This window comes from Scomber scombrus, chromosome 9 (genome assembly GCF_963691925.1).
Source record: "Scomber scombrus chromosome 9, fScoSco1.1, whole genome shotgun sequence".
Classification (NCBI taxonomy): domain Eukaryota; kingdom Metazoa; phylum Chordata; class Actinopteri; order Scombriformes; family Scombridae; genus Scomber; species Scomber scombrus.
The window spans coordinates 18172023-18198843 of record NC_084978.1 but is presented as its reverse complement, the minus strand read 5'-3'; the positions used below and the strand labels follow the sequence as shown (position 1 = coordinate 18198843).

The 26821-nt window shown below is 41.7% G+C and overlaps 1 protein-coding gene across 1 annotated transcript in view; it reads right to left on the bottom strand.

Moving 5' to 3' along the window:
* Positions 1-26821, bottom strand: part of LOC133985840 (amyloid beta precursor protein binding family B member 2) — a 36074-nt gene that overhangs the window by 7579 nt on the left and 1674 nt on the right. Inside the window, exons 2-9 of the mRNA XM_062425564.1 lie at positions 24078-25370; positions 23069-23277; positions 22094-22237; positions 21351-21436; positions 21185-21245; positions 17913-18059; positions 17417-17544; positions 1970-1975 (exon numbers count right to left, since the gene is read on the bottom strand). Of these exons, the coding sequence (XP_062281548.1) occupies positions 1970-1975; positions 17417-17544; positions 17913-18059; positions 21185-21245; positions 21351-21436; positions 22094-22237; positions 23069-23277; positions 24078-25338 (2042 nt within the window). The 5' untranslated portion in view covers positions 25339-25370. The remainder of the gene's footprint in view (positions 1-1969; positions 1976-17416; positions 17545-17912; positions 18060-21184; positions 21246-21350; positions 21437-22093; positions 22238-23068; positions 23278-24077; positions 25371-26821) is intronic.

Here is a 26821-nt window from a genome sequence, read left to right as displayed (position 1 = left end):
CACCTAATGCTAATACACTTAACGGCTGCCACTAACTGGTTTCGTGGCGAATAGATAATAGGTGTCGTCTGAAAGCCCCCTGGTATTACTCCTTGGAGAGCCACCTTTGGACGTTGCTGGATATTGAGATGAAACACTTCAAACTCCCTCTCCTAGAAGCCACTTAGCTCAGGGCCAGTATGTGGGTATAACTGCCTATCTGTGCTATACATTTCTACAGCAGTTTTTTCTTATTTTGTGACGGGCCTGATTTTGCCATTATCTCCATTGTCAGGAAATATCTGGTTTAGTTTCCATTTGAAATTACCTGTCTATTCCCATTCCCTTTATATAGACTTATTCTGTTTTCCCCAACCCATACTATATGTGTTGTTAGAAAGTGACACATTGCAGAAAAACAAGGTCTTGTCCTTGGACCAGTTTTTTTGTTCTGCAGCAGAAACTTGCCATTCTCCTCGGTGCACATGTTTGCGTTTTCAGCTGTTTGACTTCAGAATAAGAAGCCATCAAAACATCATGTTGCACAATATTTCTTGCAAGTAAAAACAAAAAATCCAAATGACAACACATTATTATTACACCATTTTGCATCACGGCATCATGGTGCTCTACCCTAATTAGCTCACTCATCTATTGTGAAAATGTCGCCTCATTATTTGTGTCATTTACAGGCGGCTATAAGCTTCGCTGTGTTGCTGCAAATCCTTGTTCACCAATCAAGTTTTATATGACGAACAGATTACTTAAAGCCCCTTTCATTTGCTTTTTTGGATGCTCTTGCTAAAGAACAGGTGAATGTTTATCTGTACCTAGGCGTTTTTTAACTGAAATTGGTTGCGGCTAATTCTGGCTACAATGACACACTGGCACATATGCATACACAGATGCAGATGTGTGTCCCAGTGCCCCGAGAAAACCGAGCGCTGTAAGCTCCACAGAGGTGCCACATGCCAAAGAAAAATGAGGAGGAGGAGGGTGAGATTGAGAGAGGAAAGCTCCACGGTGAAGTAAACTTTGTGCAGAGAGTGGGTGGAAGATGAAACACAGCTGAGATACTATGCAGACACACACACACACACACGCAAGATTACACGTAGATGCTTCTCGTCCTCATTAACAGGTGAGACGAGCGGCACAACAAAAGGTAGGATGATGTGTTTGCAGCCAAGACTGAAATGATTGAGTAAATAGAACGCAGAGTGAAAGGGGGAGTGGGGACATGCAGAGAAGCCAACTGGATGGCGGCGTCACACACACACACACACACACACACACACACACACACACACACACACACACACACACACACACACACACACACACACACAACACATGCACTCATATGCAATGCACACTCCCAAATAACCTCAGACACCAACAGAATTACGGCATACACAGCCGGCATTTATCACAGCCGGCTCTTTGTGTTTATGAGTCCATTACCCGGCCTGTCTCCTCTGCTTAATTGTGTGCTCAAACACTTTGGGTCAATAATGTTCCCCGCCTTTGGCCAGGAAAGAAAGTGTGACGGGACGGTGTATGCATGTGTGTGTGTGTGTGTGTGTGGAGTGTGTGTATATGGGTCCATTGCAATTCTTTCAGGGACATTTGAGCAGTGTGTCACCAAAGCAGCATGAGTGGCCTTGCCTCACATACTACAAATGGTTCTTTTATGACTTCTGTAGCCTCTCTGGGGGATCAAAATGCTATAAAACAGCATGCAACTCTTAATATGAAATAGCCTGTGGCCAGTCTGGCTCACTGATGATTTAACACCAGTGGTTTAGACCTTCAGTTGTTGCTGCACTCCTGTAAAGAGCAACAGTGACTCTGGGCGTACCAAAACCACTGATTTGATGCCTATAGCGACAGATGTGATTGCACGGGGTGTTGGATGTCTGGACACAACGATTACTGAAAACAATGGAGAGGCACGATCACACTTGAGCACACCATGAAGAGCAGTTACCTTTCTCTGGTCCCCGGGAAGCAGAAGGAGGAGGGAGGGGAAAGGGAAGTGGGCAGGTATTTAAAAAAAGAGTGAAAGAAGAAAGGAGGGTTTAATTAAGAGGCAGTAAAAAATGTAGATAAAAAGGGAAAAGAAAATGAGAGAAAGTGGGGAAAGCAGAGGGAAGAAAAGAAGAGAGAAATGTTATTATAATAAGTCAGAAACAGCCACTGCACTCAGACTCAGACTCAATCACTTTCTTCCTGTGAGGTGTGTGTGTGTGTGTGTGTTACATATGTGCACTGCAGCTCAGTTCTGTGTACTTTTCATTTCAGTGGCTTATCGTTGTGCTACGTTATGACACAGCACACCTTTCCTGTTAGACATGCCAACATACTTCCACACACACACGCACGCACACACACAGACACACATCTTGTTGTTATAGTACTGCAGCTGCTATTCACACTCCCCCCTTCTCCCCATTTGCCCTCCCAATCTCTCTTTCATCCTCTTTAATCTTCCTTTCTCTATCTCCATCTCTCACCTCTCCACTCACTCGCTTTTTCTTCCTACAACAGGAGAAGCCCAAAGAAGAAGAAGAAGAAGAAGAAGAAGAAGAAGGAGAAGAAGGAGAAAAGATGTAACACAGAATGATTCATATCAGCAGTGTAACTCATCACAGTCGCTCTTTCTTCCATACGGTCTGTGACACTTGTCATCAGGAGTGCTACAAAGAAGCTGCTGGTTGAATAAAGAACAGAGGGTTAATTCAAACATTGACTGCCTTTGATTCTTTGATGATCCACTTAGTAAGAAGCAGTCCGTGTGTGTGTGTGTGTGTGTGTGTGTGTGTGTGTGTGTGTGTGTGTGTGTGTGTGTGTGTGTGTGTGTGACACGTGCATGTGTGTGTGTGATACCAGCTGGCAGATTATTTCAAACAGGGATCTTCAGAGTATCAGAGCTGCTTCATGTTACTCTCCAAGCAGCCTGTGGTCGCTTCTCTCTCTCTCTCTCTCTCTTTTTCTCTCTCTCCCTATCCCTCTCTCGCTCTCTCTCTGACACACACACACACACACACACACACACACACACACACACACACACACACACACACACACACACACACACACACACACACACACACACAGAGAGAGAGACTGCTAATATCAACACATGTAAACAATGCCTAAAGGCCTCACTCGCCACAAGTAAATATGCACATCTGTCCATTCTGTATTAAAATGCAACTCTTTCTCTCTGTGTCTCACTGTGTTTGAATTTCATTCATGATTTTTTAAATTTGGGTCTGAGTCCACTTGCTTCTCATTCTACTTCCTTCTGCTCCATTTCTAATTCAGACTCCATGCTTTATTCACTGTCAGTCACTTTGGTGGAATTGGATTTTAGTGTCAAAATTCTGAATAGGCTCAAAAGCTTCCCTCCATTAACGTCTACACTGTGCCCCTTTCTTCTCTCTGTGCCACATTAAAAAGTGTTTCAAATGCTTTATTACTGATAAAAGAAACCCAAAACAGACTCCAGTCCCCCCTAAAACCTACACTACTGTTATCATCACACTGACCTTATTTCACTTTGACAGCACATGACTGAGATTAACATGCACTTTTACACCTGAAAATGTTACTTTTCAGAAACTGAGAAAATTAATCTTTGGGAATACTATGACTTAAGTCTGTTCAGGCAGTAAAGTTAGGAAGACGACTCTCTGGTGCTCTAACTTTAACTGTGATCGTACATTTAAAATGTAACTCATATATAAACAAAACGTTTATGTAAATGAGAACAACTATGGTGAGTTTGGCTGCATTACAACACAGCATAGGAGATCATGGGGAGCAGGAGGGGACAGAACAGAGGTGTGTCTGAAGCCAAGATATTAGAAATGCTGAGGTCATTAGACAACCAAGCTGTAGTTTTCATTGTATTTTAATAAACAGCTTTAACTATAATATGCTCCGTTATCATATGTTCTGCAATTTCCCCCCTAAATTATGATCTCAATGTAACCAAGTTAGTTTCTTTCCTACTGATTTTGTTTTGAAGGTTTTTAATCAGTTTTAAATAACCTTGCATGTATAACATTTGTGTAATTGTAGAATTCAATTCTCATCACCAAACCACACATTTCCAAAAATAATTTCAAGATCATGACTTCATTGCCATTCCTACACAAAATTAGGAAAAAGAAGAACAGACTTAGCAACTTTTATACTGATTTGGCAATTCAGTGTAGACAAGGATCTTGAATGCAGCTTCCTTTGATTTTTTTCTTTAATCTAATCGGCAGAGAGGAAAAGGAAGAGAGAGTTGTTGGCTTTAAGGAGCAGTTATCCTGACTAGAATTAATGCAGGCGGATGACACATTGTACAGACATACGAGTGACAGATAGAGCTCACAGAGGTAAGAAGAGTGTTTGACAGTAGAGTAGATGAGAAGAGAGGATAGATTGATAGTGTCAAGAAACGGAAGCCATGAAGGCCAAAACAAAATCCAAAATGAAAAGGTGGGAGTGTGTAATGGAAGAATAGGAACAAGGTGTGAGACCCAGTGGTGTGTGTAGAGGGGTGGAGGGAGGTTGGATGGAGGAGGAAAGTGGTGAAGAGGAAAAGATGAAAGGTATATGAAAGCACCAAAGCAGCGAGATGAGTTAAAGCAAAACTCCCACTACTCATGTTTTTTTTCCTCTCTGTGTGCTCCACATATTTCCAGGGCTGAATAAAGGATGACTGACTCACTACTACCAATCCCTCTTTGATCCTGATGGCTGTGAGGCAGACGTGGTTGGAGAGGACTCGTACAACCTGAGATTAAATGGGGTCACGGCTGCAGATGTACGGTGAAAGTCACACATAACCGTCAACGTCTGCCCTTCTGACATCACTCACCCACTGTAGGTAATACTAACTGCACTGTGTGTGGTAGTAACATTTGTACACTTGAAGGAAAACTCCACCCGTCGCATACACATACATGGTTGCAGTTTGTGATATTCAGTGTTAAGATGCATTCTCACTTTATATTTAAAATTCTCATGTTAATTTTAGTGATGCATTTTTCAAATTAAAAGAGATGAGGTCGTAAAAATGTAGTACACTGCTGATGACAAATGCAAAAAGATGAAATGTGATAAGAAAATCAGTAAATGCAAAGCGATGATATGTTGTATCTAGACCACTGATGCTTTGCTTAGTTGTCATATTGGCGTCTTTGCCTCCTTTATTATGGATTTCTGCATGAAACATGACAAATGGATGTTGCTGATGAAATGCAACCACACAGATGTTTCACACTTGTTTGAGATATGGTGCCTAATGTTCACTTCCAATATAATGAGCTATGACAAGGAGCTGAAAATATAAACCTCCTCCTGTTAAATGCACAACCTCTTGTTCTTCAAGGAAACTCATGTAATGACTTGTATTTTTCCTCTGTTAAAGCCCTTTGTTCTATTTCCTTCATCTCATTTCCACCCGGACCATTTTTGATTATACAGCTTTTATTTATTTTTTACACTTCAACACACAATATGTAATTTCTGCCGCTAGGGTCAATAACAAGAGATGGAGTTTGATGATGTTGCGAAGTAGTGTGGGATCATGAGAGTTGTTGTCTTCATTGTTAAATAACCAGCTTCTCTTTGTTCAGGTTACTTCAGAGTTCATTATTAAGGTGTTTTTTACCTGGAGTCTATCTGCAGTGGACTCTTCCTCGCTAAAACAAACAGACCTGTTGATTACACTCAATAAAAAACCCTGAATAAAGCAGTTTCATGTTCCAAATCAGTGTTTCTCTGAGGCTGTTTGGTGGACACAGAATGTCTGGATGGGCTACAGGCTGAGCTGCTGCTAACATTTGCTCAGCTTGTTTCTCCGATAACTTAACATCCAGATGTTTAATGACTAAAATTCTTCATCCATTTAAAACGTTTACTTAAAAACAACCAATGTATAAAAAGTTTATTGTTAAAGTGTAGCTTGAAACTTAACTCAATTATGTTTTATTATTTGGTATGGTTAAAATGGTTTAAAACAAGAAAAAGAAGCAACTACTTCAGGTAAAAATGTGAATACACATACAAGCACAGATATTTTTGTGACGTAAACAGATAGAGATGGTCAATTTTCATTACACCCTTAAATCACATTATGCCAGCTTTTAGAGTTTATTTATTGGTATAGGGACAATATAGCATGAACTAATGCCAAATACCACAGCATTTAGTTTGCAATGCCCGTCCCTAGACTGGCCTTTTGTTTTTGGCCTATTTTCCGTAAAAATATGGAATTTACAACCATATACTGTAAAATGAAATAGGCCCAGAAATGAAAGCACATCATCCATAATAGTTATGATGTTAAAAGTGTTGATAGATTCATTGTGTTTTTGTGTATTTTTCCATTTTCTTTTTTTTTTTTCATCAGCATTAAATAAGAAAAAGCAATGCTCAATGATTTAAATGACACACTATTCACTGATGATACTCTATTATTCAGGAGGGCTATTTCGCTATGCATCTTCAGGTGATAAAACGACATAATAAAACTAAAGTGTCCCTCAACTGCTGCCGTAAAAGATCTTTATAAGAGGCAGTGAAAACAGCACAAATGTAACTAGTCCCTAGTCTGACTTGCTTCTGCTCTGCAGCTTCTAGTATCACTCAGCAGAGACTCATGTCCTCTCCAAACCATCTGTCTGTCTGTCTCTCTCTCTTTCTCTCTCTCTCTCTCACACAGGCACACACACACACACACACACACACACACACACACACACACACACACACACACACACACACACACACACACACACACACACACACACACACACACACACACACACACACAGCACCATGGCATGACACACACTTCATAGAGACTTCAATTATCAAACAGCTTTACAGAGTGTCTGAGTGGCACCAGCAGGCTATGCTAATGCACTTACATATGCTAATTGCGCAGCCAAACGCTGATTAGAAATGTCTGAGGAGGAAGTTCTTGTGAATCTGCTGTCAGCAGAAAGTAGACAAGGTGTGTGTACAGTGTGTGTGTATGTGAGGAAATATCTTATACTTATTGATTGCCACTGAACTGGTAACTCAATAATCGTTGACAGTGTTGTGGCTTTGGCTTCGGTCCAAAGTGGACGTGATCCAGTTTCACAGTGAGACTCAACACTGGGATGTGACAGGTGAGAGCAGCACCGAGTGAAACAACAGCTGGGTGGTGTTTGAGAGGAAAGCCCTTTCATCACACAGTAAAGAGAATAACAAAACCAATGGCAGGTATATTTACATTTAGCGACTGTTCAATTATTCTCTTTCCAAAAGCTGTTGTGTGAGACTCTTTGTTTCATTAGCTTACTTTAAAACCTGATGCTGTGTGAAATGATCCTCAACAAAGCAGCACACTCTGCAAGTACTTTAACTGGAATAATATTATCAGAACAGTTAGTTTGTATACAGTGTCACAATGACAGCTACAATAATACTCATCCTCCCTTTGTAAGCACAGAAAACGCAAAAACATTTCTGCTGTCAGGCCTACAAATACATTCAGTCATATAAATTCTGTTGATGAGCCTTCATAATCTGTGTGTGTTCTGCTGAATAATTATCAGTTTTCATTAGTCTAAACTGCTGTGAAGAAACAGTTTTTAAAAATTGGACCTGAGAGTGATAATAATTGTGTTTGCAAAAAAACAGCAGATGTTGCTGATGATTGAAGTTAAACCTGATGATGAAACCCAAAAGAAGAGATGCCAAGTACACACTTTACAGACCCATTAACAGGACTGTGTAGAGCTGCTGGCAGAAACTGGTGCACTATTGATGCAATGTTTCTGTCCATTATCTCATACTATATTATATTAAATTATTGGTATACTAGACTACCACCAATATTTAAATTAGAGCCCTATCAACACCAGTTTACACATTATACTGTGTAAACAAACAATTTTTGATTCATTGTATTATTTAAGAGTTCTTCCAAAGATGTACAGAGAGGGACATTGCACAGTTGAATGTTTGTACTTGTACTATAATTACTGTATATACTGTACTGAATACAATATTGTCATTCCGTTTCACAATTCTGTCATTTTACTTCTGTCACCTTTGTATACAACATCTGGCACCTGTGACCCTTTTGTGTTGCTCTTCCTGAGGTTTTTCCTGTTTTTTTCCTATTTTGTCAAGTTCTTCTCTATCAGAATTGGGGGTTGAAAAAAAGAGGGTGTTGCATTTTGCACAGATATAAAGCCTCTCGAGGCAAAATTGTGATTTTGGGATATATTATATATACACAATGCAATTTCTTGTTACTTATCAGTCAACATATATGGCCCATTTGCTCCTGTGATCTGGATACATTATCTGGATAATGACATCCTACTGCTCGTACACCTGGTATTAATTAAGTGTTCATGTTGTCTCCTTCTGCTCACATTGTTATCAGATATGCAAATTAGTAAGGTCAACAAAAATGGTGTGTCCCAGGTGACAGAAAGCAGAGCCACAGATAGGTGTCCTTCATTTTTAGTTAGGTAGTACTTATTAGCTGCTGTTACTATTTGTAGTTTTTGCTGGGTTTGCTTGAGATAGCAGGAAGAGGCAGGGTTGGTTGGGCTTTCAACTTGCTTGGTGGATTTTTTGACCTTGCATTAACATGTATTTTTCCTCACCCAGATGAGATTTAGTTACAGTTATGGATAGAGTTAATGTCAGGTGTAAATGAGTTCTATACCTCTTGCTGAGTATTGGATGAAAAGATCAATATCACTCTTGTGTATTAGGTACGGCTCAGAAGATGGGGAGAGATCATCTTAGTTTAGCAATAGAGACTGGAAGCACAGGTCAATAAGCAGCCTGGCTTTGTCCGAAGTTCAAAAATAGACCCACCATTGCTTCCTTTAACTCTCAGAAAAAAACTGAATAAGCTAATTTCCCAAAAGGTTGAACTATCCCCTTTAAATTAAGGACAAAAAACACATTTAAAAGTCGATGGAGCAGGATTTTGGATCTAATTTGAAAGCATGTGTGACAACTGAACACGGCAAACCCCTTTGCGACCTGGTGAATTAGTCATGGCCCACAGCCATTAGGCCTAATGTCGAATGTCTGTGCGTAATTACCTCTCTACACAGTAAAGTTGTTTACAGCACCAAGATGAGCAGCAAAATGAGCACCTAGGGCCAGAGGGCTCAGCAAAAGAGGAGGAGGAGGAGGCCCTCCCTGCATCCCTGGTACCACATGATACATCCCTACACATACACATAGGCTACACATTCACAGGCAGACAGACAGAAACACACAATCACCAATATTGCCTGAGGCAGCAGAGAACTAGGACAAAATCAAGTCGAAATAAAAATAAAACTGTTGTCTACAGTGTATTAAACAGTGTACGAAGCGCTGCCTGTGTGATTTGAGCAGACAGTTGATGTTGTTTACAGCAGCAGCTACGCCTCAGTTTGATTTGTCCTCGGTGCCTCTGCATCATTTCTAAGAAAATGCACAAATTTACAAAGCTGATGGTGAAAATTGTGTTTTGCTAAAAGGGGGGAATCGTGTACAAGACCCGGCTTGGTGACCTGATTCCAGGCGTATACTGTGAGGAAGGGGGTTGGGGGGGGCAACAAGCTGAGGAGGCACACACTGTACCCGCGTGTCAACACTCCTCATCGTATTTCATTACATATTTAAGAGCAGAGATAGGTGGGTGGGTGAAATGGAAAGAGTGATTGTGTGTGTGTGTGCATGTGCATGTGCAGAGAGACGATGTCCTGCTGTTCTCTCTCCTCTTGATCATTTATACATCACACTGCTCTGGAGTGTGTGTGTGTGTGTGTGTGTGTGTGTGTGTGTGTGTGTGTGTGTGTGTGTGTGTGTGTGTTGTGTGTGTGTGTGTGTGTTTGTGTGTGTGTGTGTGTGGGATCTGTCTCTGCATGCCTGAATGTGTGTGTTCCTGTGTGTGTTTTCGTCAATATTCTTGCCTGAGACAAAGCTTCAGTGAGATATCACCTCAGTAAGACGCCTTCATTCATGTATCTTACTAATTTGTGTGTGTGTGTGTAAGAAAGTGTGCGTGTGTGAGTGTATGTGTAAGAAAGAGACAGACAAAGAGAGTGTGTGGGAGAGCACAGTGATTTGGTGTCGAGTTAGTGTGTGAAAGCTTCTACTCACAGTGCAGTTTGGATCATACTGTATGCATGTAACCTAATTAGCTGCATGTGCCATAAATCACGTTTCATGCACGCACTATATAGTAACGTGCAGTTTTCCCTCCCAGCCTCGTGATTATTTAAAGGGTTGGTGCACCGAAATAACAGTTAAAGTATATCTTCCAAACTACAGCTGAAATGTCAATAAGCTGACTGAATTGGCAGCTGTTCTGATGGGGGGGGGGTTAGGGTTAGCAAGAAATTAAACATTGCCGCCCTTTTTCTGTATTACCTCTACCTCTGCATGCAGTAGCATGCAGATACAGTAGTTTAGGTTTTATTTGTCCAGATTTTGAAATTTCCACCTCTATGTTTAAGGCTGTGAATAGTTTTCACTATAACTTCTTTGTTACAAAGAAGCATTCCCTCTGAAAGTGTTGACAGTGTGTTTTCTAGAGGGACACTGTTTCTATACATTCAATTGTTCAGTGCTGTGAGCATTGACATTCAATTCACCTTTGTTTGGAGGCAGTAAACCAAAACTGTCTGTATGGTAAGAAACCACCAGAGGTATGTATTAGGTAATTTGGGTGAATTGAATCTTTAAATGGCAAAATACATATTGAAGACCAGATATGACAATAACAGACCTTTACTTTTTCCTGACAATGTCTAAAGTAATACAGACATTTAGAACTGAAACAGTGTTGATAATTAATGAATACTTCAAGTCATTTTTCAAGCAAAAATGCGAAACTTAAGTTCAAGCTTGTCAGTTATTTTCTACTGTTCATGTCTTATGTGATAGTAAACAGAATATCTTTGGGTTTACTATGGAAAGAACTGACATTTTAAGAAGTCATCTTTGGCTCTGGGATTTTGTGATGATTTATATTTTTGTCCATTTTCTGGTAGTCTACATCAAATTATTAAATGATGAACTGAGAAATAACACTGGAGTTTGGTTTTACTTGACTTGTTCAATTAAATGTTACATTTTCATAGTAACATCAGTTAAATATACAGTAGGTTACCATCAAAGGGCATAGGAACTGTGATTGTTAGTCAACTGGTGTCAAGTATTATGACCTCAAATTCATTCACTATTCAACATTTTTATCAGCATCTATCTGTAAATAACTGATTTGTGAGTGAATGTATTGTGACCCTGAGCTGCAGAAATATGTTGATTCATAATCATGACATGTGATAAATGTGTACCTTTAAATGCACTCTGTCAAAAATAAATAATTTGAAGAAAGTGTGATATTGATCCTGCAATAACTAAGGGAAGATAAATTTACCAGCTTACACATCGGTTCTGCTGGACAGATCCACAGCTCCCTCAGTGGGAACAAAACATGCAAAAACCTACTTAGAGTGCATCCAAACATGTTGAGTATTCAAATGTATTCAGTTAAAACGGTCTGCAGCCACTTCTGCTGTCTGAATAGATAGACCAGCCACAGGCAGACACTGACTGTGCCGGCATCCTGCTGTGTTCAGCCCTGTATGATCAGCGAACATCAGCATCGCCTCACATCGCTGCCCGACACGGCCGGGAACAGTGAGGGTTTTATCGGGGGGAGATTTATTGGCTGGTGGGGCAAGCGAAGGGATCTATAGGAGGAACAGGAGGACTAATCCGTCAGGAAGACAGGATTACAGCAGGTGTGCCAAACAATGCTAATGTAAGAGAGAGAGAGGTAGCATGAAGACTAAGAGAAAGAAGAAATGAGAAAGGAGGAAGAGATGTTTTAGCTTTTTGGGGCTTTTGCAAACCTGGGTGCTCGTGCTTGTAATTCTGTGTGTGTGTGTCTGACATATGACTGGGCAAGAGAGTGAGGTGGACACTGCTCGTGCCATAATGACCCTTTAGAGAATGAGAGTTTCTGGGGGGCTGGGTGGATATATCCTGACAAGAAGTGCATGTATGTGTGTGGAGAAGTGGGTGTGATGGATTGTGGCTAGATGGAAGGAGCTGACATGGAGGAGCGATGACTTGCAGGGAAAGGGAGAGGATGGCCGGGCTCAAATCGGAGCAAAAGCAGGGAGGAAAGGCCATCAATCACTGTGGCATCTATCGAGTGGGTCTAGGTGTTTGGGCTCCGTTCCTGTGGGCTGTCGGAGGGGCCTTGCATGTTAATTAAGGCTACAAGGGTCTAAGCATCAGCAAATAAGCTGCAGCTTAACTGGGACATCATGACAGGAAGGACTGGAACCCAAACATGCACATATAAACTCACTTCATTGACATAAATGGAGGTGATTGCTAGAGTGTGTTCAGCATTAAAATATTAATGATACTGAGGGCTTGCGTGTTTCGTCTCTTCTCTTCTCTTTTCTTCTTCTTTATTCTTCTTCTCATCTCTCCTTTCCTTTCCTTTTCTACATGCCACAGCTGTCCACAGAAGGTCAGCGGTGGAGGGGAAATAAGTGAGAGCTGGTGGGAATAAGCAAGCAGAGCCCCACTGCTGCCCAGTAATGAATATGAATGAAATGTGGAATCAGTGTGTGTGTTTGCAGGAGTGTGTGTGCCATTAGTGGATAAAGGTAACAATAGTTCAGTGATGTTGGGCCTAAACGAAGACACTATTAAAGGCGTAAGTCACAACAGCATACATTCTCCGCTTCTCAGCAGTGTTGTCTCAATCCTAATACATGTCACAAGCCAAGGACAAGAAAACAAACAGCAACTAACCCCCTGATGTCGTAAATCATCTCAATCTGGCTTTTTGTTCTTCGCCTACTATTTCCCCGCTCATTCTTCATCCTCCTCTCTCCTCCTCTTCTGCTTGTTATGGTAGATGTTCAAGGAGAGAGAGAAGGGGGAAACTCCACATACACATACAGTGAAGGCATTTACATACGCACACATGCACACGCCCACACACCTTCACTCAGGTATGTATCCTCAAATAAACAGATTAGGACTTATTGTAAGATGCGTAAGTCAAAAATATTTCGGCTCTGCAGAATACTCTCTCTCTCTCGCTCTCTCTCTCTCTCTCTCTCTCTCTCTTTCTCTCTCTCTCTCACACACACACACACACATACACACACACACACACACACACACACACACACACACACACACACACACACACACACACACACATACACACACACACAGTGCAATATGAAACAGCTCCAAACAGCCATGACACACACTTTGAAAATCCCTGCAGCACATCGAGACTCTTTAATCCTGTCTTTCTCAATTTCTCCTTTGCTTACTTCATCTCTTTCTTTCTTTCTTTCTTTCTTTCTTTCTTTCTTTCTTTCTTTCTTTCTTTCTTTCTTTCTTTCTTTCTTTCTTTCTTTCTTTCTTTCTTTCTTTCTTTCTTTCTTTCTTTCTGTCCTTCTTTCTTTCTTTCACTCTCATGCTTTTTCTTTCTTATCTGGCTCCCTGAATGTCTGCTAATTGTCTCAGTGACTCCGGTTGCAAAACCAGCCTGCAACCCTGACACCTCACTGCCAGCCAGAGAGAGAGAGAGAGAAAGAGATAGAGAGAGAGAGAATGTACACAGCTTGAAATCAAACACAGCAAGAGGTTGAGAAGTGAACGGGTGAAAAATAATAAGGACAAAGCTAATGAATGAAAGTAGGGCTGGAAGACATGTGTTGTGTCCTTTACACAAACATCAGAGCAATTAAAAATCAACAGAGGACAGAAATAGATGGGGGTGATGTTGGGAGTAAAGCTAGAGGCGGAAATGGATGACTGGAAGTCGGATGGATGAGGAGAGCTAGAGGAGTGAATGAAAGAGAGATAGGGGTACTTACACAAGCAGACATCCTCGCCCCGTTACAGACGACTACTTTCCTGCCTCCTTAGTTCCGCCACCACGGTGACATTGCTACAGCCCCTTCGCCGCGGTACCCGGGGGTAAATCTCTTCCTGTCTGCCTGTTCTCTCTTTCTTCTTTTTTTTTTAATCCTCTAGGGCTTCTTTCCCCCTTCTTCTCTCCGTCCTTCCTCCCCCTCCCCCAGCCTCTTCCTCTCCTTTTCCTCCTCTTTCCTTGCTACACCTTTTCTCTCACTGTCTTCCTCTACGGTCAGCTTTTGCTCGCCTGGTCCGAAGAGTCCCTCACAAGGTCTTGCTGTATGCCTCTCAGCGCAAGCAGGGAAGCTTGCCTCTCTGCTCGCTCTGCCTCTGCCTCTCTCACTGGCTCTTCACTGCTCTGCTTATTACCCCGCTCTCTCAAAAGCACCGCCACTTTTTTTTTTTTTCTCACCCCGCACCCTCTCTGAATTGTCTTCTTCTTGAGTATCTTCTCCTCTTCCTCAGTTGTTGCTATCTTTATTCTCTCTCTTGTCTTACAGAAGCTTGAAATAAAAGGGGGGGCGGGGGGCTTACATCTAGTGAAAGTGCAATAGCGGGACAAACAAAGAGAGGCAGAAAAGAAGAAGAGGCAAATCTGTGCAGCCAATGGCACAAGAGGGAGGCAGAAAGAGCGCTGGAGACAAAGAGTGGAAATAGCGCAAGAGCATTACAGACAGAAAGAGGGGATGGAGAAGTGGGGGTAAACACATGCACTCATTCACCATCTCACACACACACACACACACACACACACACACACACACACACACACACACACACACACACACACACACATACATACACGCACACACACACGCACCAGAGTGCTCCACATATAGACCTATGACTTCATCAATTCAAGCCCCACCTGCACACACACACACACGCACGCAAACATGTGCACGCGCAATCACGACCGTGCACATACTCAGACTTGCTGAGTGCTCCAGATATAGCTTCATGACTTCATCGAGGAGCGAACACCCCCCCCCCACCCGCCCCCCCCCCCCCCCCCCCCCCCCCCCCCCCCCCGTCCCGTCCCGCATAAGAGACAGGGGGACTCATTCATATTGAATCAGGCTGGAGGAGCGAAAAAGAGAGACGGAACATTCAGGACAACACAGGGAATACAGAAACAGACAGAAAGAGAGGTGGATGAAGAGAGCTGAGGGAGAGATATTCTGTATGCATGTGTCTTTCCCTTTCTCTGTTCCTCTCTTTTTCCTCCGTCTGTCATTTTTTCAGTTTCTTTACAAATACAAGAAAAATGCTCTCTCTCTCTCTCTCTCTCTCTGTCTCTCTCTCTCTCTCTCTCTCTCTCTCTCTCTGTCTGTCTCTCTCTCTCTCTCTCTCTCCCTCTCTCTCTCTATTCTGACTCCTCTCCTTGTACCATCTGACAGGTCCGATCAATTTTCTAACAACCATTTAACTGCTTACACAGTTTTCAAGCTGCCACAAGTTCAGCACATTGTTACTGTTTATCTCAGGCCAGTCACACACTGTGGACACCTGAACATTACATTCCCATTCAACCACAAGAGCATGAGGCACTGATTTTGGCGATAAGGTCCAGTTAATCCTAGGAGATGTGATGGGGTCTGAGGCTCTGTCAAGTTCCTCCTCACCAAAGTCAAACCATTTGCACAAGAGCAGAAAAGTCCCTTCTGCAAACTATTGTCACAAAGTTGGAAGAACACTATTGTCAAAAATCTAACTGTGTGCTGTAGCGATAAGACTTTTGAGCCCACACCATAAAAAAACAGCTTTTAAACAAGGGTGCATATGGACAGGGATGTCCATATACTCTTGTGTACTCAGCTGGCTGCATCAACTTAACTGTATGCACAGACTTTGATTGCAGTGCACTCTAGTGGCAGGACTACAAACCTCCAACCATAATATACTCATGCCTCAGATACACACACAGTCCATCCCATGTCAGATGCAGGACACTGCAAGACAATTTGCTGCATACATGGAAAGTGCATTGTGGTCTCAGATCATCGGATATCTTCACACACAGCCCAACCAGGCTAGAATTATATTACATCACCCAACTGTAGACTGCAGATTTTAAAGTGCTGGTGGGAGAAGAGGATGAACAGAGTGGAAGCTGTAATGCTGTACGAGAGAGTGAGATGGAGTGAGAGAAAAAGGATAAGAGGGAGAGCTAGCCTGAGCCGAGTACATGCTTTATCCATTACCGCCGAGAGAGACAGCCACTGAAAGTCTCTCAATCCACTGAGACGGAAGAGGGTGGAGGGACTCTCTTTCTTTCTTTCTTTCTTTCTTTCTTTCTCTCTTTATCTATTGCACACACACACACACACACACACACACACACACACACACACACACACACACACACACACACACACACACACACACACACACACATACAGAGCTACAGTAATGTGGTATTGGGGCTGTTGATTGAAGGAAAAAATGAGAAAGGCAGAAGAAAAGTAAGAGTGTGAGTATGTGAGGGATGATGTTTGAGAGAGAGACTATGGGAACATTTAAAAGTCAAATAGAAAGGCAGAAATAAGAGATATGGAGGGACACACAGGGACAGGAACACAGAAATAAGAAAAAAAAAAACCCACATACAAGGTAAGGACAAACTGGGAGCATGGGCAAGTGAAGTGAGATCAAGCCTCTTACACAGATGCTATTTTAAACTCCATTTTCACCCAATCCCTTAACAGCTGATTACACATGTCAGAACGACCCAGCTTCTTGGACTGCAAACCTCTACCACTCCACTCATTTGTACAGTCAGTGTTTGACACGTCTCGGATGTGAATCTCCCAAAGTCTCTTAGCTCTTAGTGGCTTAGTATTTGATGCATTTGGTGAGTACACACATATGCAAATATGTATACATATTAGATCTGTGCATGTATGTATATTATATCAACCCTAATGTTTGTAATTGTGTATTGGTTTTCTGAGTGTTTGAAGTGGATAGAAATGGAAATCCTGTGGGGCCCATATCAATGAGGGCTTAGCTTGTCCCCCCCATTAGCAGCTGTGCTAGCCTCAGCACACTGTCAGCTCAATAGTGAAAGGTTAAGACCATGGGACATTACCAAATGACTGAAGGCCCCACAGGTCCACAGTGTGGGATAGAAACATGGAACAATAAGCATAATTATGGTGTTCTGAATGCAATTTGTGCAAATATGCACTGAATAATAATGAGGCCGATTTCCATTCTCTGATGATTAGTTAAAACTCCTGATTCAGCGTCTAACAGCGAGAATGTACCATCTATGCATTTTACAGTGTTTGATATGCTGCAGGTTTGAAACATCATGTATGTGTGTCTTCTTTGTCTGCAGCTCATCAGTTCAAGATCACACGTAATAATTGCTAAAACGGTGGCATCAAGCAGCCAAACAACAACAACCAAAAGGAGAGGTTTTGGTTTCAAAATGTTTCTGATGTCAAAATACCTGTCATGGTCTCGGCCAACGCCCCAGACACGGATGCTGCTGATTGGCTGAGAGTGGAGCAGACTTCGATCATCTGGGTCAACTAGGGTCAACATGCGGTCCTGAAGAACCAGCAACATCCCTTTACCCTGTGAGACCACAAACAGATACGCTAAACCAGGAAAAACATTCTTCTGCTCCACATACGATATTTATGAAATGCTTTTGCCATTGGACAGGAGCAAAAATACCTTGAATTTACATATAGGTGTGTGGCGAGCACACTAAGTTTTCTTATTACACTTTTCTTTTTTATCAAACCATGAGCAACAGTCAGTTTACACACAAAGATAAACTACAATTAAATAATGAAATCACTCTTTATTCAAACTTTTTGCATTTTATAGACATGCAACCTCTGACAAGGTGTTGTGAGTAAAAAGTGTTGGAACCACTGCATTATACTCTGCAAACTGTATACGTAACTATGTGTCTGCCTGTCTGTTAACCAACTGACCTCTCCCCAGACACCAGCTGAGTCTCGTATGTCCCTCCTGCAGTAGGACAACTGTCTGATACAGTGGTGGACGGCCACGCTGCTCCTCCCCTCACACAGGTCCTGCTCTGCCATCTCCACCCAGCCCAGAGACCGCACTGGAAACGACTGGGAAAAACACATTTCTATTGTTATACTTGTAAAGACTCACAATGTTTTAATCTTAAGACTCCATTCCTTCTCTTACCTCTATCATTATAAGAAAAATCTGTTTCTGTTTTTTTGGAGTATAAGACCGACTCAACAAACTATTTGAGTTTTTAGAACAAGATTAAGCTAACAGTTTAAACAGATTGTTTAAAAAAAAACATAGTGCACACAAAATGTTGATAATCCCTCATTGCACAGGAGAATGTGTGTGTGTGTGTGTGTGTGTGTGTGTGTGTGTGTGTGTGTGTGTGTGTGTGTGTGTGACACATACAAATACTGCAAGTAAAGTAGTTCAATATAGATCCTGGATGTTTGTCTGGAAATTGTGATGGATGTTTTTACAGAGAGTTTGGGTAATTTACCATCAGCCTTCTTTATTCCTGTACAAATAAGTTTGGGTACATACAGTGGGGGAAATAAGTATTGACTTTGGTATTAACTGAAGAAATCCACACACATAAATAAAGTTATGTGGAATAAAGTGGAATGAAACAGGAAAAAGTATTTAACACACTAACTGAAATGTATTTAATACTTAGGAAAAGCCTTTGTTTGTAATGACAGCTTCAAGAATCAAGACTGTAGTACTCAGGTGTGATTTTGGTCCATTCTTGTCTTGACAGATTGTCTTTAAATCTAGAAGATTACGGGGGGCCTTCTTGTGAACCCTGATCTCTAGTTCCTTCCACAAATGTTGCCCCAATGGTGCTTGCTGGAAGATTCAGAAGTTTTGAAATACATCTGTTACTAATTCCATTGATATGTTTTACGACAATCAGGTTGCAAAGCTCTTGGGAGAGCTCTTTGCTTTAACCCATCATGAGATGTGTCTTGTGTGACACCTTGCTAACAAAAAACCTTTTTATAGCCCATCAATATGTACTAACCCAGCTGATATTCATTTGCACAGATAAGAGGTAGAATTACTTCTAACTACTTACAGATTTCAGCTGGTTCCTTGCCTTTCCTTGCCTTGGTGTACTGCTTTTTCTTAGCGTGTTCAATACTTTTTTTTCCTATGTCATACCACTTTAAACCACATACCTTTACTTATGGACTTAAATGTTTTGATTTCTTTGTATGTGTGGATTTTTTCAGTTAATACTAGGGGTGTGCATCTCTCCAATATAAGACGATCCTATACGTATCTACCAAAGTTTGGTGAAAATTTCATGTTAATAGCCTCATTGGAAATATATTTACTGAAAAAATGTTGACACGTTCAATACTTATTTCCCCCACTGTATTTATTTTGACTTTGGATCTCTTTTTTAGATCTCAGTTCAAGTAATTTACTTGAAGGAAACAATGTTATCATAACCCACAGTAAAGAAACAATGGCCAGACCTACAAAAATAAGCTGTGACAAACCAGAATTGTCCATTAAATATCACCAACTTGCTTAAAAGCAACGCCATTTTAAACTCAGAGTTCCTCTTTAATCTTTACTTACAGTATAGTGTGCAGAAACACCTACTGTACCATCACATGCCAGCCATCACAGCAATAACTGACAGAGGTTTGAGGCCAATAGCTATTACCATTTCCTACTTTCTTTTACCTTTTCATTCTTTCTCTCTTTCTCTCTTCTACCACAACAAGGAGCTCTTCCCTGCTGGAGAGACTCTCAGGATATATTTCTCAAGCTCTAGAACAGTGTTGAGCAAAAATGCACTGGGGCATACACACACATACACACACAGTCTTACCTCTGTCACTTTTTGGGGATTTACATAGATTACATTAATTTCCTAGAGACTTCCTAATCCTAACTCTAACCACTGACCAAAACATCAGCGTTTTACCAATCAGGGACATTTGTGACACACACACACACACACACACACACACACACACACACACACACACACACACACACACACACACACATACACACACACACACACACACACACACACACACACACACACACACACACACACACACACACACACACACATACACACACACACACATGCACACCAGTGGCAACATTATTGTCTCTTGGTTTCTTATTAAACTTGCACATGCTCTTCTGGGTTCCTCTGAGAAATATGAACATCTCAAGAATTTCATTCACTTGATTTTTATTTTTAAAGAGTATATCACCTCTGAGTCTCATTTTCTGCCCTATACAATTTAATTTAGAAATTTAGAATTTTATAGAAATTCTGACAGGAAAATGTACTTGGTACTTTTGCCTTTATTTTAAGTTTTCTTATTGCTAGATGCACACATGTGGGCATGCAATATTTGGCTTTTTTAATGTTACATTAGTTAAATATGTCAATTCCAAACCATGGTGGAATTTATTTATTATAGACTGACTACCACCACACAACTCCCAAAATCATCTTCTTTGTCATAATTCCACTGAAACGACATATCTGTCAGAAAAAAGATCACTCCTTCTTTCCTGTCACTACACCTGACCCAAGATTTAATTTCCCATCCATTCCTCAGCTCATTCAACTATCTGCTCCTACTTTTACTGTCGTCATCACAAAAGTCTGCTGGTTTAGCTTTTCTATATGCTTTTCTTCCACAGGAGGACAGCAAAAACCAGTTTGGCTGTAAACATGTACTGTACATATATCTCAGTTCTCAAAGGAACCACTTGGGGGCACTACTGCACACACAGAGAGAAGACAGTATGCCTGTGAGCAGGTTCATGATGTCATTGCAAACAAAGCCTGGTGTCCTCCCTTTATCAAGAAATAAATAATGTACTCATTGCTAACCAAAGTCTAATCAACCAACTGTTAAACCTACAATATTGGGTCATACTGACTTTATCATAAAGGAACATGTGTTTATCAAATTCTTGATTGTTGCCAAACAGTCATATATAGACAGTGTTATGTGCAGGTGAAAATTGTTTGATGAATGTCTGAATGCAAGCAGGGTCTGACTGGAAAACTAAACAAATGCTGCCAAAAGACTTTAACGGATAAATGATTGAATTACTCAGCATGCTGGCCTGTACCATATAAAAGTGATATCATTTGAATCTTTACACAGAATATAGACACAACATACGGCCTAATGGTCAACAAATCAGTATGCTGTTGTTAATGTCTTACCATAGCCTCCGGATCAGAGAAGGTGTTGTTGAGGTCCACTGTCTCCAGTTGGGCTGGAGGGCTGCAGTGAAACATCAGACATAACAACCAGTCACAATAAAGTGACATTTTAACAAACTATACTTTTTCGACTGCACAGTGTCTCCAGTGTATCTGGATGTATTACTTGAGTTTGAGTGAAGCATAGCGGAGAGTGGCCCCTTCAAATGCCTTCAGACTGGGGTCTGGATAGACTGGATAGTCCTTCAGCTCCTGGAGCAAGACACACAGACAGACAGGTATTCAGCAAGATTGAGACTAACATTAGTGATAGATAAGGGATAAAAGAGATTCATAACTACTTGGCAGATTATAACACTGACTTTTGACAATTTTTAAAATCTGATTTGCTTTGTAATAACTACAGATTATAACTTTTTTTTTAAAAACCTAATATGAGAGATATGCATATCTGCTGAATATGTACTGCAGACAGGCCTGGACAGTGATGACTGTGTGCTCATTTCAATTTAATAAGTGCAACAGGGAAAGCAGAGATATATATCACCATCAAGCTTTTATGGAAAACTGCAATACAAGATAGACTAAAGATGAACCAAAGTGACTGTGATGTGTAATTTAGACATAAAAATTGACTTGGAAAAGGAGATTTGGTGGCTGTAAAAATCTACATTCATTGTACTGAAAGAATATATCACCCAATGAAACAGTGTGTATTTTTAATGTTTTAATAGTATATGGATAACAGGGGAGTGATAACAACAATACATTCATAAAACAACACAAATTTTGTCCAATACGTGGAAAAGCACACAGTCAGACATACCTTAATTGATAAAAATATCTAAAAATATCACACAAAAAAAGACAGCATTTCAACAGCCAAATAAACATGGGTCTGTGCCTTACATTGAGTGTGCTGGCAGTGGCGTTCAGATTCGGTCCAGAAGAGGTGACATCATTCGAGGGGGTGGAGGAGGAGGAGGATTGGGAGGAGCCAGAGGGAGAGGGGACCGGCTCTACCGAGCTGTCAGATACCAGACTGCTGGGGCGCTGTGGGAGAGAGAGCAAGGGATAAAGATGGAGATACAGAGAGAGGTGTGGTGTGAGGGAAACACAGAGAAGGACAGCGAGTGGTGGGTTCTTCATTGATCACCAACAGCTTTCCAATTTATTGCACTAAGAGCTGATATTTGCCAATTATGGCATCAACCTTTGATAAACGGTTCCTCCCCGACCAGAGCAACAGAAATTAAAAAAACAAAACAACCTGTGTTTACATTTGGTGTTTGGATGTCTACTTATATATGTTTTAAAATAATGTTTTTTAAAGCTAAACATTTTTTAAAGGTAAAAGTCAAAGTAAGTGGGGTCTCAGCAGAGACTTTTAGGGTTGTAGTGGATGCAGAAGTGGTGCAGTCACTTCCATAAAACCTGTTTTATTCCTACTTACTGCAAAATGCACAAATTTGAGCATGCAACATTTGACTTTTAAAAATGTTTTATGGTGGAATTTGTTTACTATAAAATAGGTCCTTAAATGTCGGACCGATCAAACACTACTTCTTTGTCATGTGTCTGTAAATGTGACATTTAAAGTGCACTTTTATTTCTTTAAATATATATTTTAACCACATAACATTAAACTGTTAGCCTTTAAAAATATATAGATTTCTGTTTCTGTTTAAGACTTCTTAAAGTGTCTATAAATCATTAGTTATTAGGTTGCTGACCATGTAGCCTAAACTAATAATACTAGTATTATCTTCAATTTATTTCCTCAAAGGTAGAGTATGTAATACTGGTACTTAAAATCCCACATTGGTCAAAGTTAAGTGCATCTTTGTACACCTAAAGTCAATTATGAATATGTCAGTCCCTCACCTCGTTGGGTGGCTTGAGGGAGTCCTGTGTTTCTTGTTGTGGGTCATGCTCAGTGTCTGGCCCCTTGTCGGGAGAAGTGTGTTGGTTGCCGGAGGCAACAGGTCGGTGGTACTGCGTTGTGCCAGTGGGGATGTGCCAGAAATAGACCTCTGATGAATCTGAGATCTCACGCCAGCCTGGGGGCAGGTCCCCTTCACCCCATACATCTGCTGATGAACAACAGCAATGCACAGACACATATTGTATGTGAGTGTATCACACAAACACGTACATGTGCTGTACACAGTCAGGCCCACACACACACACACACACACACACACACACACACACACACACACACACACACACACACACACACACACACACACACACACACACACACACACACACACACACACACACACACACACACACACACACACACACACATACAGACACAGATGAGGGTGGATAGGGCGAATTTCTGAGATGGTCAGACTGTCCCTACTTAGTTTCTGTTGTCATAGCAACTCCAGGGCTCATCCCCTATAGTAGGACCAAATTGGTAGTAACGTTTTCTCCTTCTTCTCACTCCTGGTTTCCTTTCTTTCTGTCTCACTTCTCATATTTCTCTCCTGATGGTCATATTCTCTCTATATTGCTCTGTCATACATCCCTGGCAATCATCACTTGGTATATCCAGCTCTTCTCTCTTCTCTCTTTCCTTTTTTCCTTCCTGTTTCACACCCTGCTATCTGCAGTATCTTATCCTTCTGTCCATCCTAATCACTCTCTGCGCCATAAGGTGGCTCACAGGGGCCGTAAAGGTTCCAGCAGTATTGCTGGAGTGACATGCTTGCTTAAGGAGAGGCTTTTGGTAAATTTCCAGATCAGACTGTCTGTAGGAGGAAGATGGAGGGAAAGAGAGAAAGAAAGGGAATAAAAGGAGGGAGTAATAGAGGCACGATTAAAGGCTGGCACAGATATGCTAATGTTGAAAAGACAGATCAGATGAAAACACATATCGAACCTGTCTCCTGTGGAGTTTGAGGGGAAGGTGACTCCTGGGACAGGGTGGTCCAGCTGGAGTCTTCATCCTCTGATGGGGTATCTGGAGTCAGATCCATTCTTAAGCCCACCTTTGGGAGCACAGTTTCTGGTTCAGGATCTGGCAGGGCAGGGGGTGCCCGGTTCCTTGTAGGGGTTTTCCTCTCACTAGACCTGGCCTGTTTAGGAGAAGAAGGTGGGTACTGTTGTAGGAACTGGTTCTCGTTGTTGGGGTGTAACTCCACCTTGATCACCCTGGGCTGGGCGCTCCGAGGCGGCTTTGCAGGACTTCGTGGACTAGCCTGAACCTGGACACAGAGCTCCTCTCTGACCTGGGCTGGAGCCTGGTTCTGGACATGATTCTGCTTGTCTGGGACCCACTCTGGGCTGTTGGATGAGGAGGAGGAGGTGGAGGAAAGCGGGGCTTCAACCACCACTGGTAGCAGGGGCTGTCTCGGAGTTGGTGTGGGGTCATCTTCCTCTTCCTCCTCTTCCACCACTGGCTCCACTTCTTCTTTCTCTTCCTGGCAGGTCTGTTTGCTGCTGGGCTTCTCCTCCTTCTGGCTCTCCCTCTCCTTGGCAGGGGTGGCCTGCTCTTTCTCTGGGGAGGGCTGCTGCTTCTTCTCCCCATTATCCTCCTTGTTTCCCCAGCTCAGATCCAGATCCCAGCCTTTCTCGTGGTACTCCAAGACGCTCTTTGTCCGTCTACGAAACGGGGGCAGCTGCGAGTTGTCTTTCCCAAATTCCAACCAGTCAGAACTGGGGTTATTAATGAGATTGTTGTGAATTTTACCTTCTGTATTTGCCCTGCTAAGCTCCAGCTGCTGACTCTCAGCTCGTCTCTGCATGTTGGCCCCATTCTTGGCCAACTTGGGATTGGTTGTATTAAACAGTGAGGAGGAAGAAGAGGAGGAGTAGAGGGCTGAACTAGAGGAGGACTTAGTGGGGAGGCCTCTCCCTCTGGTCACAGGTTGGTTTTTAGAAGACAGGTTATCACTTATCCCCATGACGCTCCGCACGCTTGTCATTGTGTATCTCTGGCGGCTCTTAGGCAAGGTGGCTGAACTTCCCGTTTCCATTCCGATGGACTCTTTGATGACATCATGCCCAAGCAGCTGGTTGTACGAGGAACGTAGGCTGAGGGAGGTGGGAGGGGTGGCGGAGGGGGCGCCGCGGTTTGCCAGACCCACATTAGAGGGGGAGGAGCCAGAGCGGGACAGGGGAGGGGTTTGTACTGACGTCATGGTTGACTGGAAATATCACTGCAGAGAAAGAGCTGATTGGAGAAAAGAAACACTGTCAGAAGTCACAATACTCTGTGTAATCTGATGTGCTTCATACTGAAGCCCAACCAACTCTGGATTACTGACACTGATGTGGATATTTGAGAGTCTCTGATCATAAATCCATATATGTATATATGTTTAACATAAAACACTAACAAATAGTTTCTAAACTACCTCAAACTTAATTTTTTGCATTTTTGTGCAGCAATTACAATCCGATACTATACACATTTACTATATGCAGGTAGTGATGCGTTATGTTCTAACATCCATCAATATCAGCCTGGCCAATTTATCACTTGGGCCTAACTTTAATGCACTCAATCCAGTTAATTATGATTCACTGAGCTACACTGAAAAATGATAACAACTACAAAGATGCAGTATTTGTGCTTTCTCGGATTTTAGCATGACGTCAGAATGTTCAGAGCCCTAATGCTACAATTATATCCAACAATACACATTTTTCATTAGATCTTTAAAAATATGTGTAATATAATATAATATAATATAATATAATATAATATAATATAATATAATATAATATAATATAATATATACAGTCTCAATCTTTTCTATTGTATTTGTGCTGGAGAAAACATCCATGATCTCATTCTGATATCATCCCAGACAGATGACATCATCAACTTGAGACATTCATCCCGGTGTCAGTCATACAGGCTTTTATCTGAACACGGTGTGCAGGTTGCTCGTTCTTTTCCAGCCACACACCCAGTTTACACATAAGGTGTCACTGCATAAATGGTAAAAAGCACTGCATCAAAGTCTGGGGTTGCATTTGCCTGATATTTGGAGTGAGTCAGGCTCTCCATTTATTCATCCAGGACTGACATTCAAAGCCAGGGTTGAGCAGTGAGCCAGTCTGTGAGGAGGAGAAGTGGCAGCCAGCTCCTGCTAACTAGCTAGCCATGTCTCTTTTATCCTTGGGTGGATCAGCTCTATGATGCTGAATACAGACAGATAAATAGACAAAGCCCACGTATGGGTTACATCACTGTCACTTCTGTTTTTGAATGATTTAAATAAACTTGTGGAAATCTGGTAAACAACTGAACACATGTACAGGTAGAAAAACATGCCCAGGCACGCAATCATAAACATAATTTCACTCATTCATTCACACACACACACACACACACACACACACACACACACACACACACACACACACACACACACACATACACACGCACGCACATCAAACAATGCTGCAGTTAGCATCAGCACCTTTCTGAGAAACATGGAAAACACAAATGCAGCAGATTTTAAAGCACGACAAGTTCTTGGGAAAAGACAGAGACAGGATTTTGGAGAGAGCAAAATCCCTGGGTAGTGCACTTTGTTCATGTGGGGCCCCTATCTGCTCTCCTCTCCCTGGGTGGTTGTCATGTTGTCCCTCAGTCACCGAGCCAGACAATCA